The sequence below is a fragment of the Apostichopus japonicus genome, chromosome 14, assembly GCF_037975245.1.
Source record: "Apostichopus japonicus isolate 1M-3 chromosome 14, ASM3797524v1, whole genome shotgun sequence".
Classification (NCBI taxonomy): domain Eukaryota; kingdom Metazoa; phylum Echinodermata; class Holothuroidea; order Aspidochirotida; family Stichopodidae; genus Apostichopus; species Apostichopus japonicus.
The window spans coordinates 10,358,096-10,377,826 of NC_092574.1; the positions used below are offsets into that span (position 1 = coordinate 10,358,096).

The following is a 19,731-nucleotide window of genomic DNA, read 5'->3' on the forward strand; positions in this document are numbered from 1 at the left end:
CTGTGTGACCTTTGTGTGCGAAGTTATACGAGGTCAAAGTTAATTTTCAGACATTTAATGCAATAACTCCCAGTTCCAAGGTGTGACACGGTTGATATTTTTGGAGTAGTTGCAAATGGTATAGGGTAATATTTTCAAACTTAACGGTCATGTGATCCAAGGTCACCAAAGGTCAATTAATGATAAAAAACTAGTATTTTTGCGATAACTTGAGAACGAATTGTCAGTTAGGGTTGGGAGTTGCTTCTACGTAATCCAATTATCCACCCACATCTGGGTGATCCTTGACCTCAATTTGACCTCTGGTGACCTTTTCGTGTTTTGGTGATTTTTAGGAGGTCAAAGTTAATTTTCAGACATTTCATGCAATAACTCCCAGTGCCAAGGTGTAACAAAGTTGATTCTTTTGGACAAGTTGCGAATGGTATAGGGGAATATTTTCAAACTTAGCGGTCATGTGATCCAAGGTCACCAAAGGTCAGCTAATGTTAAAAAACTAGTATTTTGGGGGGAGAAAATGGGCAAAGAAAACATGTTTGAATTTTTACAGTTTTGATGCTCCGTTTAGGTCTCACCGATCAAAAATGTCAATTGGTTGACCTACGGGTGACCTTTGTGTGTGAAGTTATGTATACAAGTTCAAAGTTAATTTTTAGACATTTAATGCAATTAAATCCCAATACCAAGGTGTGACACGGTTGATAATTTGGGACATTTTCAAACTTAAAGGTCATGTCATCTGTGGTCACCAATGTTATCATATCTGTTGACCCGCTTGTAGGTGACCTTATACTTCTTACATTTTCGACGCCATATTTAGATCTCAAAAGTGCCTTTTGATCAAAAATCCGATCACATTTTGAGATCACAAAAGTGTTGGCTACAGTGTTGGTTACTTTATGCGTACATGTAGGACCACAATTACTTGGACTATTTGAGCCCAATCTTGCTTGATAATATGTGTATTGTCATATACCCCAAGCAAGGAACCACAGTGCCCTTGGGCTCTTGTTTTTAATTCTGTGCTAGTGGCCGACTTCGCCTGGTAACCGTAATTAAGTGTCACAATTTTCCGTTAAAAAAGTAACACAGTATAGTACGTCATTTTCACTGTCAACGTACGCATGTGTGATAACTACTGTACGTTGTTAGCGCTTGTGCATGTTGTACGTACTTTCGCACGTGAACTTCTTTGCCTTCGCAACAATATATGAATAATCTCAGCACCTCTAGGCAGGGCGAAACCACTCACATTACGAAGGGATGTGAAAAGGAAAAATGTTAGGTGATGGTCTTGTTTTTACATATTTTGAATTATTTGCGTCACAAAAAACAGAATAATGTTTCAATAATATATTGTCATAATGATAACAATTGTGTCGGTTGATACAAATTACCTCCAAAGAAGGTATTGTAAGCTAATTTTTTTTCGACATACCAATATAAAAGTTTGATATTTGAAACATTTGGCGTGACTTCAAACGCCAAAATGTTCATAACAAAGTTGAAGTTAGCAGTTACACTCGAGACTTTTATATTATTATTCGACACTCTCATAGTTTCGGCGTGCTCAAGTTATATTTGGACATACTTATATGTGTTTGGACATGCGCGTATTATTTTGGACATGCTCATATAGTTTTGACATATCTTTATAAATTTGGACATGCTCATATAAGTTTGGACATGCTTATATTTTTTTTGGATATTTTGCAACATATATGGCGTAACTTAAAACGCCAAAATGTTCAATACAAAATTGAATTAGGCAGTTACATTTGTCGCTCTTGTATTATTTTTCGACATTCTTTTTAATATGTTGGACATGCTCATATAGTCTTTCGACACTCTCATATTATTTTGGACATGCTCGAATTATTTTTGGACATACTCATATTAGTTTCGACATGTTTATATAAATTTGGACATGCTTATATTATTTTGGACATGCTTATATTGTTTTGGACATTTTTGAAACGTATGGCATGCCGTACTCTGCGACTAATCTATCTGACGTTTGACCATAAATTAGTAGTGATGTTCCAGCACACTGATACTACAGTTTAAAACTAAGGGTCTTAGGACCGAAACGACTATACAATGGGAACCAACACTATAAAGGCATCGTTCTCGTTCATGTTCGCTCATTTGTGACGATTGGACACTTAAACTACTTTCTTGTCATCAGGATACCTGTTACTTGCTAATATCCTATGAACATATTAACTATTACAAAACATATATATCGTGCGTTCCTCTGATCCCAATTAATTACATTAAACTTTGAGTACTTTATGAGAGCGGATATTGTGGTTAGTGGCAAGAAAACACGGGGAGGAGACGGAGACGCAATTTAATTAGGCATGGCGTAATTAATTTCCTTACTATACACTCAAACGTGGACTTCATCGTGAAGAAAACTTCGAACTTCCACATATTTAGGTACAGTGGGAAATTAAAACGGTGGCGTATAGTAGAAAGTTAAAACTTGGCTATGTAGTTCATTGCCAAGGTCAAGATGAATACAGACCACAAATTGACTTGACCATGAGTTACTTCTGACGTACGACGGCATACGTCTAAAAATGTGTCAGTCAGACCTTTGCCAAGTCTCTGACGTCATAAGGGGAAAAAGGATTGAAGAGAAATTCAAATTGTTGAATGTATGTGTGTGAGCAAAACAGCAACATTGGGAGACTTCAGTGGGAAATTAAACCCAATTGCCAAAACTTCATGTGTTTTATGAAACTACAGTTTTTAGTGCAATCCCTGTGCAATATATTTTGTGGTCTCTGGCTATAGCACGCACCGCTAGTAAGTAAGTAGTTACATAGGAACCGACATCAGCTAAGGGTTGGATTGCTTTCCAATGACAATGTTTCGAAATCCGGTTAAATTATCGTACTGGTTTCTTCATCTGCCAATCAGTTTGCGTATAATTCCCCAGTTATATTCATTCATGTGTTTGGTTTGCCTCACTTAGATGTCAGTTAAGCCGTCGAGTTACATATAAAATACATATAACCACAATTCCGTTTTCCATCAGATTCACATAAGAAATATATAGGCCTATAGAAATATTTCCAGCCAAGCATTTCGTTTCCCCGCAACGAACAGGCTGTTAATAGTTAAGGAATATTATAGCATGGAACCAGTTCTTCATTATTAAGTGGGCTACATTGGTTTCCTCTCATATGAAGGTGTGTCTGTATTCGCAATGGAAGTGTGACAGACTACATAGTACATTGTCAATTTAACATGAAAAGACCATCTGCTGTATGGATAATAAAATAGTAATTTTGAAGGTCACTGGGAATGATTGCATTGATTGCCGGAAGAATGTCGGTGCCCAAAAAAGGCATGATGAGTCCTTGGGGAAAGGACATTACCTGTCCTGTGCCATTAATGAATTTAATGTGTTCCTCGTATTTTCCGGTGTTAAAATTGCCAAGTCCTCCGTGCCCACTTGTCCGTCTCATACACGAACCAACTTATGTTACAAGAAAAGTTAGTTCCCATCGTGAACTACGTGCTTAAATTAAATTGAACCTTACTATACATTTCGGTTTACACCTCAGTAAGTTGGTTAATCCTTTTGAATGTCATTATATACAGATAATTCATTCGTGGCATTCTATATTGGTATGATTTGTGTATTATATTGTTATTATTGTGTGTTAGAAATCAAGTGCAAGTGTATAAATGTCTCCTCGTTTAACCTTTCGTTTCAAATGATTAGTATTTCATAAGAAGTACGAAGAGCCCAAACGTGAATTAGTTTTAAGGAAGTTTATTAAATGTATCAATTTTCTCAAATGATAGTGGACAGTATGATCAATTTCTGTCAACTGAAATATCAATTGATCTGTCTGCAGTGACTTTATCTAATCACATATGTTGAACATCATATTGACATTCATTGCTAATCGTCTTAACAACGCTGTTGGCTATAACATCAGTTATCTTTTCCCTTTTGGCTGGCGTTTAATATTGGTAAGCGCTATGCGATATATATCTTCTTCGTGAGGATGCACCGGAAAGAATACTTTATACATAACTAACATACCATTCTCAAGTTAATCAGGTGTCGTCGAGTTTCCATTGACAACCAGTCGATGGAAATCCACTTAGGCAGTAACTGGAGAATCTGAAAATGAATGATAGATTTAACAAATGTTAGGGAACAGTCTCGTCGGAGGTGGTCGAGTCTAACAAAAATGTTTTGCGAACGTTAATGTTTTATTTCTAACAATGAAATACAACTTACGGCGCCGATTAGAATAAACATATTCTACGCTACCGGTGCTAAAAAATGTCAATATTTATTATAAATTTTAGTCAGATGTAGTTATTCTGAATTCACTGAAGCTAAATTTAATAAGAGTGTATGTCATCCACCGTCTACGAAATCTAGGCTATGTTTCATTCAGGATGCTTTCACCCTGCAAAAATATTTTGTTTCTTGGAACAAATTTCGGTTTCGGGCTTTTTTCGTCGAATACGTTTGAGATATTGCATCCATTTGATTGTCTTGAACTTAATGGGACGTTTGAACTACAGTAGTACGTATAGGCATACACACATATACTGTAGGCCTACACACAGGGTGTTTTTTTTTCTCAGTCGAAAGCGTCACAGGAAAAAAATTCTCAATGAAGATGCATATCTACTAAGCATTTCCACATTTTCTTTTGAAATGCCAAGCATTCCCAAGAATTCTCAATTTTTGGAGTCAACTGGTTGAATAATTTCCTCCTCTCGTGGGAATTGAGGTAACTTGGAACATATTGCTACGTGTGTTCATTATTAATTACAAAATGTGTCAGTTAACAATGAATGTGACAAACTCCTGTGACCACAGCTAAAAACTTGATTGCATAAAACGTCAAAGTGCGGTCAGCGTCAAAATTCCTGGCAAAGGAAATACTATCCTTCCTTTTAGGATTTAAAGCGTCTAGCATGGCTTTATTAATTTCTTCCAACTAAACATAACCATAGAAACCGAAAAAAATCCCGTTCACGAACTATGGCTAACAAAATATGTTACAAAAGTTGAATCTTCTTGTACTTTTTTTCAATAAAACCATTATTTTCAATTCATCTGCCAATTCACGAAACATTTTTCCATATCTATCCATCCATCTATCCATCTATCTGTATAATATATATATATATTAGTGTTTACACGGGTCCAAAAATCGGGAACCGGGTACCCGAGGGCCGTTACCCGTCGGGTATCCGGGTACCCGGAAAAAAAATTGTTTACCCTCGTGTATCACGATTTTCAAGAAATTACATATTGGATGCTGTAATAAATGCATTATATTCTCTACTGACAATGCTTTCATGTTCAAATACGTTGGTGTAAGATAAGGTAAAAAACCTTCCTCAATATTTTTTATTTGCTTTTGTTTCTTTCAATAATTTGTTAATAAATAAATTATTTATTTATAATTAGCATTACTACTAAAATCGCACTGCCGCCGCTGCTTATGCTTGCTCGTGCACGTCTATTGGATCAAACCATATAAATATCCCATTTAGCTCTTAAAGAGTTGTTACTACTAGGCCTACTACTATCTATTATGCAGGCCCAGGGTTCGCATTAGTCGCGAGATTGCGCGATTCGCGCAATTTGATCGCAAGTAAAAAGCCACTTGCGATTACTATTTTTTAGTTATCCCGTCTTTAATCCATAAACATCTCATAAAATTCCTTGTCAGCCTTTCCTTCTATGAAATAAACGAATGAATAAATAATAATTTCTTCCACATGGTAGCCTAACACCACACTAAGTCAATGAGAAATCTAGCTAAGCCTAACCATCTGTTTATTTGCTGAAGTTGTGACGCAGTTATAAGACATCCATGGAATACTTTCGTTATTGCTGTTACGTTCGACCACATGGTTGCCTAACACCACACTAAGTCAATGGGGGTAATCTAGCCTAGCCATCTGTTTACTAGCTGAAATTGTGACGCAGTTATAAGATATCTATGGAAAGCTTTCGTTATTGCTGTTATCTTCGACCACATGGTAGCCTAACAACACACTAAGTCAATCGGAAATCTGCCTAATCATCGGTTTTCAATTTTTTTTAAAACAATCACACTTTGCGTATTATTCGGGTATTAAATTAGGAACCGGGTAGTTTCGCGTCGGGCGGGTAGCTTCGTTATTCATGTTATCTTCGACCACATTGTAGCCTAACAGCACACTAAGTCAATGGGAAATCTGCCTAACCGTCGGTTTGCCAATTGTTTTTTTTTTTTTTTTAAATCACACTTTGCGTAGGATTCGGGTAATAAATTAGGAACCGGGTAGTTTCGCGTCGGGCGGGTACCCGGATAACCCGTGCAAACACTAATATATATATATATATATATATATAATACATATACATATAATATATATATATATATATATATAATACATATACATATAATATATATATATATATAATACATATACATATAATATATATATACATATTTGTGTTCCTGTTATCAGTATTTTGTAGGATATCGGTCTATGGCGTATTCTTCTAAATGTGTGATTTCATTACGGGTTTGCTTGAATTAGATGGCGGCACGGTTATCCTATGATGATATCGGACTTGGCAAGGCTATAACGCAATTAGTTCCTTCCTTAACTTATGCGATAAATATCGATCTGCGAATGAATGTCTACAAGTTTGGAGATTCCCACACGTTGACACGATGTGGGCCATTATGATATCACAAATCATATAAACATTGACGTATCTGAATTGTTCACGGTTGTATATCGTTTGTCATGCCAACATTCGTGTTAAACGCGGTATCACTTGTACATTCAATATAGAGGAGCAAGTTAAGTATGTAAAGTATCAGAGATTAAAGCACGCGGAGCTCAGTGGGATAAACTACTGCTATACTTATATATCACTGCAATGTTGACTCTTGTAAATTCACGAGACCTACATTACCGTTCCTGCTCTACCCGGTAACGCCTGGCTCACCCACGTACACCTTTCGCAGGTAAAGCAACTCGATGGTCGATACCGCAACACCTGTATTGCACATTTTATAACTTCTTGAAAGGAAATATATAAACGCGGATTGTCTTCTCGATTTGTTATTTTTAGCTGCCACTTCCTTAATCACTTGTGGTAGACTATATATCCACCAAGTAGGACTGTATCATGACATGACAAATGCTTGGAATAATTATTTTCGGTCAAGTCGACCCGACTAATTTACTGCGTAGGGAAGAGCAAATTCGTACTGCTTGTACCCCTTGCATGGTGATGCCAAAGCTTCCTTCCCCGTGGAATTTCCATTATGACATCACAAATCATATAAACATTGATGTATCTGAATTGGTCACGGTTGTACATCGTTTGTCATGTCAACATTCGTGTTAAACGCGATATCACATGTATCTATGAGAGTATGGGGGGTCCTTCATCCAAATCTGTTTGTTGGTGGCGGGCGTGTGTGTAAGTGTCGATGTTTGTTCTCTGTCATCTACTTTTATCAAACCTGACCATGCAATTCACCGACCATTCCTACTTCAGATAGGTATAACGGCTTAACAAACCACAATCACAATGATATTACTTCACCGATGATGGAAAAGCTTCAGTGATTATTTTTCAGCGGTGACCATTTGGTTCAGCGGCTCGAACCGCAAAAATGGTCAACAAACAGGAGAGTAATAATATGAAAAGACTTTGACGACATTTATTTGCCTAAAAATATCTTGAGGCTGACAAGGATATGTAAGAGGCGTGAATTTGACAACAATGCTTTCAAACTCCATAATTGAAGTTTCATATGAAATGGATAGGAAGTATGGGATTTCTGAAATGTTACATTAGACTTTCATGTAGTCTTCTCTGCATTAAGTTACTCAAATTTGAGAAACGTTTTTAACACACTATCAAATTGCTAATACAATTTTTAACTATGTAGACTTTGTTACTGATAGAGACATCACACAAATGACAGTTAACAAGTGAATTTGAAAAGTATATCAATCTACAATTTGAAAGTAACAATATTTAGCCAGTCCTTCCCAGTCGTAGCTAATTCGTTGTTACTCCATCTTGCTAAAACATTTCTGCTAAATGTATAAGATCTTTTCACGGTCATATCGCCCTATAGCCTACGCTTGATCATGACACATTCTGCAAATCCGGTCTGTTTGTATGATTAATCTGACCAGTTGTACGATAGTAGCTCATATCATATCACGTTAACCACCTTTTGCTCTTCTTCCTTTACAACACAGAGGCTTCTACGGTAGCAGGATTCCTGGTTCAAGAGGTATAGAACCTCACTACGGCAGATCACGGCCTGCTCCCACACCGTCAACGACCCGAAGGTTATGTCGCTATGGCATAAATCGTTGGGAATGCTGTCCTGGTTGGACTAGGGACCCGTACGACGGGACTTGTGTTCGTAAGTTCATCATAACTTCACAGGAAATTGGATTGGATTTTTTTATCATTTCTTTTGCTTCCGCTTTCTTCCATAAGTCGGTCGTTCGTTCGACACTGAACTTGTTGAAACATGTGTTACTGACAATGGATAGAGAAATGTTACGTTAACAGTTCCTCTGGCTTTCAGACTTCCATGTTCAGACCACCATAACCCCCTCCTTCCGCTCCCTCCCCTCCCCCTTATGCACTATTCATGTTTTTGTTGTATAAATGACAACACTTCGATGATTGTCGTCGCCTACACGGTACTCTATCAAGATGTGAAAAGGTTTCTAAAGGATGTTACAGGCCTAAGGCTAATACGGCATTCAATTATTTGTTAAGTCAAATATTTAGTCGCTGGATCACAAATACATCATTTAGTTCTAACATTATCTAATGGGGAAATATGCAGTTATACATTTGTTATGTACCACAGGAAGGTTGTATTAAAAAAAATGTTAATTAACTAACAACATACGTGCATATGAGTTGAAAAGCAAGCATGCATGCACGTACTGGCAAGTGGTATCCTTGATATAACCTGAAATTAGAACAACTCATAGTCCAATACATATACCAGTGCTTGCACGACTTTTGTCGCATATGGAAGCAATCAAATTAATCCCTAATAGCAACCGAAAAAACAATGTCACCAAAAAACAAAAAAAAATCCTCCAGACTCTGGCAAAGACATAGTTCATGCTTGTCGATGTTTGTTATCATTGAGTTCACTCACCGCTGGCGCCTATTTGATATCTTTCTTTCTGGGTAATCGTGTTACCAAGCCTCAGTATACTGAAGTATAATATCAGTATTGCTCAGTTTTCTGCTGATTGTATTTATTTATAAATATTTTATTGTGACTATGATCTGAACGACAAAACGAGGAAGAACTTGTTGGCCTATTTTACCAGTCGATATCCTTAACCTTTCCAACCTGTAATTATCATCTATAAGGTTAAACTCTCCATCATATATCAACGGAAAACTAATATTTATTGGCAATAACTTTTCCGTGTCGTCAAAGTTGTAGGTTATTATTACTTTTATATCTTACTAAACCAGTGATTGACTTGATCGTCTTCATTTCTCGGAATAACAGACTTCATCAAACTATACCATACCCTATGCACATACTATACCATATGCGCCGAACTAGTACAAGTCTTGCGTGGCTTCTGTGCACATATTGCGATGGACTACACGATAGTACAATACGAGACCACGCCACCCCCCCCCCCCCCAAACACACACACACCCAACCAACCTTATCACTTTAAATGTTGAAGTTCATAAGAAAAGTTCTGTTCTATCTACGACATGCTCCATCATGGTTAGATTTCCTCCAGGGTGAGGTTACTGCCGCGTATTGACCCAAAAAAAAATTATACCAGAAGCTCATCAAAGAATAATCAAAGTTAAGGCTTATGAAGTTTTCCTGATTATGTTTTCTTCAAATGACCCATCCTCTTATGTAGCAATTTGAATCCCTCTAGATTACTCTAGAAGTATGCATTAATTGAAATTTTTAGAAAAGGTCAAGTATAAAAACCCTCTCATTATTATAAATTCACAATGGGATGTCGACATGTTTGGAGACGTAGTTGAGACACGGTCATCTGCATCAAATCGAACAGGTCACATTGCATTGGAGGTATCCCCGGCCGACGTTTCATTTTAAGTTACTCAAGACGTTTCGCGTCACACTCCGTGGCACTTGACCCCAAACTGACATGGCATGTCAAACAAATTTACAAGTTTCACATGATAAACGTTTTACTTGTTTAACGTTGAATTTTTGTGCTAGCTCTGACAATACCAGAGGGAGACACAAAATGTAGAGCGCAAGTTCCGGTTCTGCAGGGATGACATGACTGACTATCTATATAGATATATCGGGTACCCTGGGTGACCGCCGTTTGGGTCTAGAACTCGATGCTCAATCATCATCCTAACCAGCATTTGTTCCTGTTAGTCAGTAACTAGATCTGATTTTGATATATTGACATGGCATCATGGATTGGAGGGTGTATCCCTATGAAACAAAGTTCTCATTTAAGAACAATGCATGTGTCTTCACTTGTCTGGATTCTAGAACGGTAGAGTTGCTTCTATTTTGAAACAACAAGTTTCGTTTACTTGGAAATGATAACGATAAAGGGGTAGGTCGGCTAGTTAGGTGTAGAAAGGGAACTGTAAACAACATGTTATCATGTTATATGGTCTCATCAAGCGGGACAGAGTGCTAGACTTTATCATCCTTGGCTCATACGGAGAAAGTTATAGGTCAAGGCATTGGCTGACATAGATATGTACCTTTCTCTGTGGGAAGAGCCATTCTTGTGATTCCTTCTTTGAAATTGCAATGAACCCATGAGTGTCCATATGATGACGTCATCACGTCAAACTATTGCACTAGTAACTTAACATTACACTGGTTCCCTGTGACCCTTTGCTGAGAATGGTGTTTTCCTTTGCACAGTTCTCCTACGACTATGGAAGATATAGCGAAGATAAAGAAGGCAATATATACAACAGACTGTACATGAAAAAGGGCAATTGGAAATGGAAATCGACAGCATTACTTACATTGACCCATGAGAATGACAGCAAGAATCTCTACATGGAGAAGAAGGGAAGGGGGAGCAGTACTTAGAATGTGGATTGTATATAAACTTTCACTCTTTTTGCGTAAGATGTTAAGCGACTACTCATCAGTAACTTTAGAGAGGGAAAATGTCGCGCTTTGACATTTTTATTATTATGACATAATGTTAGTCAGTATATGAAAAGTACAGTCGATATCGATATTGGTATTTATGAAAGTGTGTAGTCGAGACGGATTCTTTTAGTCTCGGAGTAACCAATCATAAACAAGAACATTCGCAACCTATACCGCATAAGTTTGCTGTAACCGTCTGCTACTTGTCAAACGTCAAATATCTTTTTGAATAGAACAGTTGTTATTTTTGTTGCGTAAACACAAGCGCGAGTAGAAATGCATATGTTATCAACATGTCCGGAGAAATGGGGGAAAAAAGAAGGAAATAGCTAAGATGAGATTGGTAAACCATGCGTTCACTTCATATGTCTGTAACCAGCAAATTCCAAAATACAGTTTCAGACAGTTTTAATTGTCGTCTTGGTTGTCAATAAATGAAGTTTCAAGCAAATTATGAATGTTTTATGTCCTTCCATGGGAGCGACCGGTTGCTTTCAGTGACCCTGTTCTTCGACGCATGCATGGCTTTGCATGTGTAGGCGTTTATGAGCGGTGGAAGCTCATGCCGTGGTGTTGGCTTAGGCATTCATCCAAGAATCCAACACGTTACATTTCATGATTCCAGTCTGCTCATAAGTTCCGTTTTCTTAACATTTCCCTTTAGTTTATCACTTTGATCGTTTTGTTTTGACGATACCAAACGCTGTCAAATGGTTTGCCCTACTTAAATTCTAGTCATCATGTAATTACATATCGGTAGTCCCTTTATCTTAATACCATCTTTCAAACCTGACCGCCAAATGTACACAAATATGAACATCCCGCTGGACAACCGATGGTTTGAAGGTTCTTATGAGGATTATGCCACTGCATGTTGAATACTATTTTGTGATTTGGGTTTCGCTGTAAATTTTCACCCTGTTTTGTATGTCACATTCGCAGTTGTGCTCGGTAATATTAGGTAGTCAGTGTTCTACATTTTTCTCAGGTTTTTTCCCCCCCAAACAATTGACTTTGTTTTCTGCAGTAATGCTGTACAGCAAATTCAGCAATTATTTGATTATACGTGTGATGTTTCAATTGCATCTCAATTATTTTAGTTACAAACTGGGCAAAATGATGCTTTATCCGAGCCGTAAGCTTATATAAATGAGGAGTGGACTGTATATTAAATAAAGCCAATTACGGCATGCATATTATTAGTACGCATATTGTTTATGATCAGGGTTGAGCAAGAACGATGTAAGATTTTAAGGTTAGAGAGATAAGACTGAAGAAGTCCATAGAAATACACGCTGAAGTTCAGATATAAGTAAGTATTGAACACACTTCAGCGAATGTAGGCTATGCCATCATATTATTTGTGAAATTACATGATCCCTTCATCAATTTCCTATCTTTTTGGTGCAAAATTCAAAGGTACCAGATCATTAATCTAAACACGCACATCTTGTTGGGCAGTAAAGGTGATTTTACTGTCCACGAATAGCGGTAGCAGATATGTCCGGGTTATGGAAACTACGCTCGTAGATTACTATCACAATTGACTTGAAACATCACCTTTCGTTTAATCAAGTGTGAATCTTACTTCCCTTTCCATCATAAAGGAATTTAATATTATAAGGTATTTCCGTTTAGTTATATTACCATAGCCAAACTGAAATCATAATTTTTAAGCACAGGTCAACATCCTTTTAAATGCGAAAGATACTGATATTTATTGGGGCCGAAAGGGGGAGTATATACGCATCCACAATATCGGATTAAACTAAAAATCGTGGTGTTACTTCGGAAGTCTTCCACGAGAGGACACCGAAAATATAATAGGCCTACAAGTCCATTTTGGACAATATGGTTAGCTGTTGGCAGAACGGATGTTTTATTTTCAGTTATGAATATTTGGAATATTCCGAAGCCCATACGCGAGAGTCATCATGCAAGCAATTACGTTACTCCCTTGTTCATCGTTACATCGATTGAAAGTTCAATCTATTTAGTTTTTAGTTCAATCTCTCGGCATTAGTGACAAATTAGAGCAGATGGAACTATCTTTACGTTATCATGTCTTTTACGGCAAAGAATGCTGCCATGTTGTTCTGCAATTATTTGTGCTTCATTTCTCTCGACCTTATGTCAGTTCAATGTTAGATTGGCACCTTCAAGCCATAAAATTTACTGAACGCTAAGTTTTTTTTACAATTGTGAGAAATGTTGAACTTACCATCTGGTATTTGTTGATACTTCTCAAGTGTCTGACTTTTTGGGTCACTGGCGAGTCAAGTATTGTTGTCAACACGGTTGTTGAACACATTAAAGCTCAAATTTTAAACCAAGTGTAGGTTTGCTATGAAAGAGCAGCAAAACAAACATGGTCATAGACTAATGTAGTAGAGACAACTGTGATAAGAAACTACCCTACCCTACCCTATCCCTACCCAACCTTACCCCCCCCCCCACCCACCCACCCACCAGGATGAATACACTCATGGTCGACACGCCTAACGTAGGCTTAACTATATAAAATGCTGTAAAATTGACGAGATTGTCTGTTATCTTGCCATGACTACATGTGGAAATTCCGAACACTTGACTAAGAGTCTGGTCCAATGCATATGTCAACACCGATACCGGGGGTGGGGGTGTGGGGAGTATTTGTCGGTTAACTAAATGAATTAGCGCAACATAGCCATCCCAAATGAATCCCTAGGGGGTCGGGTGGGAGTTTGGGAGTTGGAGTATCAACTTAACGAAAACAAGAATTCAATTTCAGACGGCAAACGGTGCATGCGTTTGTTGTAGTAACTACTGTCGAACTTCTATAATGTTGAATACCACTCCCCCCCCCTCCAACCCAACCCCACCCCCTGGATCCATTCTTGATTAGGCCTATGTCTATACTATTATAGACAATTATGATATATACTGTATGTAAACATTGCGCTGCGGTTGGTCATTCTATACCCTAGACATCTGTATGGGATAAAAAAGTACATCTGTATATGCAGTATACCTCTCTAATTGAATACGAAACATTAAGAATGTGTTCTACAGATGGCCTATAATACCAATCCACTAGTATTTGTGACCATGAATTATCTTTAATGTATATTTACGTACAACTCGACCATTTCCTCATTTTTTCCTCATTCACACCAACGTCAGGATTTATAAGATATTTTTCTCACGCTTGGTAGACATGTTCAGGATACGTCTAGAGTGCTCTAATGTTTAAAGAAACGATTACAAGACAAACTGAATATCCCCTTTGATATCTTAATGAATAAAACAAGCAGTTTTTCAGAGTGTGTTAATGGGTTGAACAGTCTTGGTATTAAATGTAGATCTTTGTGATAATCTTAATCTATATCGTTTATGTGTTTCATATTTACATCATCACATTTCCGTATCCTTCATGACGATTGGAAAAAGTCCATGATGAGGCAAGCATATATACTGAATGTCGAATTATTTTGAAGGGGATTAAAGTTCACGTTTTGGCACATGTTGTTTAAAAGTTCTTAAAGTCTAAAACGTCTAAAGGTCTTCAATATTGGCCTCAAAATTTAGCACCCTAAGTTAAAACAATGCTAGCAATTTTAGTTCGAATATTGCTACTGCTTTCCTGTGGGTTCTGTATCTGTCAAAATGATATCTTAGACAATGTCTCAGTTAGTTAACTTGACTTTGAGAGTGGCAGTAAAATTGAGTGTTAAGGATTGGGGGCGACATTTGATTATCATCTCTTTCCAGCGAAGTATTATAAGTATGACATTTGGTAGGAAACATTAATGACCGTTTGTTTCCGTATTTGAGTAGATTCACTGTACACTGTACCAAGTGAATGACACTTTGTACTTAAGACCCTCTTCATACCACCTGGCACCTGCCACGTTACAGATCTCACAGAAGCCACACGTAATTATATGTCATAAGGGGTTGATGACCACTCGTGTTCAATTATCTCAGAGAAGCATGGGACATGTGCAGCATGGGAAGCATGAAAAGCATTGGAAGCATGGGACATGTGCAGCATGTCGCTGACTTGCAACATTCGTCCAAAATCAAGAACCTATTTGCAGTTTGAAACTGTGAACTTCGGAAATATAAATACAAAAGCAATGTCGTAACTAAATGCAGCAAAGACTTAATTTGAACATAATTTCATGTTAGTCTGTTTGTCTTAAACACGGTATTCGATCGGTTTTACACACCAAATTGTATCCCGCCCCCCACCCCACCCCCTCCTAAGCTAACTCAAATATATATATATCTTTAAGTAACATAATTGTGGAGTGGAAGAACTATTTCTGGCTACTGTTTTTACTTTACCGGGATTCTAACCAGTGACCTGCGCTCGGAGGTCACGGCTTCGTGAGACCACTAGCTCGAATTCCGTTCTAGAGTCAACAGGTTCTCAAGTCAAGTTATCTGTCGTAAATTTACTTATATAACACAATTCTGTTTGATTTATACAATTAAGTATATGAGTTAGTGGACACGTTCACCTATAGGTAAAACCCTGGCCAACCCAGGCTGAGACGATAATAGAACTGACGATATTTATTCGTGATTTACACTAGAAAGGAATTGTGATGCAATGTCATGAAAAGTATTCCTATAAAAGTTCTTGTGAAAGGGCAAAACTCAAAAAGTGAAATTTGCTTCCCTCATATATGAAGATTTCTAAATAAAGCACACGGGTTTGTTCATGGAATACTACAGCGAGGCAGACCTCTTATAATTAATGGTCTGCTACATAGGTCGTCCTGCGTTTTGGAAATAAACAATTTTCCCTGTCATTTAGCAAGTATATGTGGGATATTCACAGTTTTAACGATAACTAGTTTTGATCGTATTAGAAAAGTATAAATGTATATAGAATATAAGAATTTGTTATCTATCAAACACGAATTCAACTAATTTGTCGAAGTAACTATAGAGTATAGCCTTTGTGAACAAGTCGCTGAACTTCAAAGAAGTGTAACGACTTTGAACTACGCACTTTATTGCACATAGCAACGGGGACACATTTAATACTTGATTAATAACAGGAGACAGACAACCATATATACTTCCAGCAATTGTCGACTTACTCAAGTTTTTTTGTCCTCTTCTTTTTCCTGCCCGAGTCAAATAATCACATTTATTGCCTACGTACTTTAGTATTGTTATGGTATACCATAACAATCAACATTCAATACTGGTTTTGTAGTAAAATCATCACTTCGGTTACTTCCGAGACGTGTTCCGACTCTGTATAATTGTCACCTATAATGATCATATCGATTCCTTCACAGATTAAGCGTTTAGACCGCAGACAAGATTAGTAAAAGTGAGATAAATAATCTTTGCTTTTTGCTGTTATATAATTATACAGCTAATTCATAAGACTCCAAAATTTCCATCGTGTTTGATGCAAATGACGTCGTCTTTATGTAGGCATATTCTACAAAGTTTATGGAAATTGTATAAAACATCCGTTGTAATTTTTACCTCTATTCCAAAGAGTGAGTGTTCACTCTTTGAGAGTGTCCCGGATGATCCCTATTATGGGGAGGGACGTCCGCTCATATGACAGAGTGACCTCACGTCAAAGTTGTGTATTGTTCCAAAACGACTCGTGTTCCCACGTTATATTATGAACTAACTTTGTTGGTAGAATTCACTCAGAGGAAATGACTGTAACACTCATATAAAAGTGAATATTATGAACACTTTCGAAGAGTGAATTCTTGCTCTTGTGTATTAAGAGTGGATCATATATTGACTAAAAGGAAATTCATCTTCCAAAATTCATGATCATAACATGTTTTAGTTAACTCAGGTAATAGCTCTTGGATTAAGGTTGACTTTAATTCATATGTTGTTTATACTTTGTAATATAGTTTCAGAAGCCGTACACCCCCCCCCCCCCCCCTTTTTAGAACAAATACACCCAAGTGAAATGTATATGCGCAAAATAACGTAATGACTTTTGCGGAAGTTTTCGGATGACGTAATGTAAATAGCCAGGTTCAGGATTGTTTTAACTCAACGTATACATTTATTTAAACGAGCTCTCATGTTAAAAAGAATCCATTAACTTTATTACCATGGAACAATAACAGATTCTTTGTGTTCTGAAATTAGAGTTAAAGAAAATTGAAGTTTTCTATAAATATTATCTTAAAGCAAATGATTGCCTCTGAACCTCTGATTCCTCCCAACGTCTCTCCTATTCCTCGCCGCGCAAATTACTGAAAAAAGTAGTGGCGGATAGCTCGTTACGTCCCCTCACCCCCCCCCCAACCCCAACCCCACCCAAGCTTTACCAAAAGCCCAACACTTTAAGCCTTGGGCTTAATATATACCACACATGGTTTGGTGTAACTTGCTCACGGAATATTTGGTGGGTAAAGTCATTAGAAGACCAGAAGAAGGAGTTTGTCCTTCTAACGGCAAATTTTGCGAAATTATACCCACCAAAAGTTTCGGAGGGTCGAGAAACTTTGGTGCTTGAGAACTAACTGCAACTTAACGTTGTCCAGTCTATAGTGAGGGAACATAATCAGCTTAAAGTAAACATGGCAGCCATTTTGTTATCGAAGCCTATTACACGTTTGGTTTTATTCATACAGCAATCCAGTGTTACATTTGCGGCCTGCTTGTACGTTTGATTACTACATAACTTATCATATAGATGTATAGAGGAAAACACATATAAAGTTTTGTCAATCGCTTCAATGTATTCACTCCCTAGTGATGGTTGGTATTTCTACCTTAAATGATATTTTTAGCCTAATATTTTCCGTTGTGGAAAGCGCAGTTTCCCGTTACCTGCCCGGACGAATGACCCCGCCTGGACGAATGCCCACTGTCATGTTCGAGGAAAAGTGATTAAGTGGGGGCGCCATGAAACATTAGTTTAACCCTTCACATTATATGCGACCTGGGCCGACAAGCTAATTACCGTTAATAGGTGTTACACATTAATTTCTGCGATTTGTAACTGACGTAAGTTTACCTTAAAGCAGACTACAAATATCACAATAACAAATCCTGTAAACTCAGCTTGCGTCCACACTGCCAGTTAACCATATTTCAACAACTTTTACAGCGATGTAAGCTATCTAGCGATTTTGCAGTTGCTACGCATAGTTTGCACTCTTCCAATGAAGCATTGAACCATGTTTCTGACAACATTTTATATGATATAAATCTGCAAATACATTCCTATACTTAAACTACAACACAATAGATAGAAGTTTGATTAATTAAATTGGGTTACTGCAGATCACGTGACCAGCGCATTCCGGCGTATATAGCTCTATAGTGTATATGAGCACCGGTGTATTTAAAGGAAAACTTTACATTTTCAAATCATGTGTGGACCACATGTGTGATATAATAACTACTACAAGTATATTCCTTTATTACTAAGATTACACTGTAAATCAATGGCTTCATGAAATGTTAAGTGAAGTCCTGAAAGGACGTATGGCAAAATCCCTGAGCGCTAAGACAAAAAAAAAGCCCTTTTATTCCTTTTCTTTTTTGGCTTGTGCAGGTTTATAAAATGTGTAGGCTGATAGGTACATATATGCAACACACCGAAATCAATCTGTCATTCGGCTGTGCCGCGATAACATGTCGTTTGCAGTGTTCAAGAGTGTGCACACTGAAAATCGAACTCACAACTCTACCTTCTCTAAAGCTATTAGGTCAGAGGACAAAGATAATTTGTCCTGACCCAAGGTGAACCTCTACAAATATGAAGACTTTTAAAGATCTCCAATGTTCTTTTATTAATTGCTATTGGTGATGACGTTTACATAGGATTGTGACGACGTATGCGAGCAACTCCTTGCATGGTCTAGACTTTGTACAGCCCCCACTCGCTCTGCGAATTCCAGAACTCTTTTTAACGATCTCCTGTTATACGCTGAGAGACAGCAGCTGTCCACTGGAATATCTCGTCCAGTGTCTGCAAATGTCCACAACACAGAGAAGTAAAAGTTACATATGAAGAGAGAAGAAGTAGGTTCGTTTGGCAAAAGCACTCACAAAGCGCGGGGGTGGTGGGTGGGGGGGGGGGCTAGTGGGTCGATACAGCAGCCACATATGACCGTATTTATTTTCTAGAAGAAGAGCCAGATGTGAGGATAATGGAGAGGGGCAAAGGGAAGGCTCCTTTTTTTTGCTGCGGCCTATATGGTTGCCATCATTAACACGGAACACTGTTAGTACATAAAACGGTGGTGGTATTTCAACTATTAGCCTATATCATGGTATATACAATGATTTTAAAGGAGAAATTTCTTGAAGGGGTGGAGGGGTGGGATTATGAACATGGAACTAGGTCTAGCCCACGAGAACCGATTCCTCAGGGAGATGCCAAAGATTTCAAAAACGACGATTTGCAGATGTTCATTCTGTAATGATGGCATACACTATAACGTAGACTATAGTAAGCGAATTTGTGGGTTTGATTTCTTGCCAACTGACCACATGTTATAGTACGTAACCAATATTTGATTGGTATTTACAAGGCCATTGCTTAGTG

The 19,731-nt window shown here is 37.7% G+C and overlaps 1 protein-coding gene and 1 long non-coding RNA gene across 2 annotated transcripts in view; one reads left to right on the forward strand and one right to left on the reverse strand.

The window, feature by feature from the left end:
• Nucleotides 1-19,731, forward strand: part of LOC139979371 (uncharacterized) — an 89,183-nt gene that overhangs the window by 31,981 nt on the left and 37,471 nt on the right. The window contains exon 2 of the mRNA XM_071990098.1: nt 8,275-8,444. Coding sequence (XP_071846199.1) covers nt 8,275-8,444 — 170 coding nt within the window. The remainder of the gene's footprint in view (nt 1-8,274; nt 8,445-19,731) is intronic.
• LOC139979374 (uncharacterized) overlaps nt 1,019-19,731 on the reverse strand; it is a 42,824-nt gene continuing 24,111 nt past the window's right edge. The window contains exon 3 of the long non-coding RNA XR_011797142.1: nt 1,019-4,147. This is a non-coding gene — a long non-coding RNA (uncharacterized lncRNA). The remainder of the gene's footprint in view (nt 4,148-19,731) is intronic.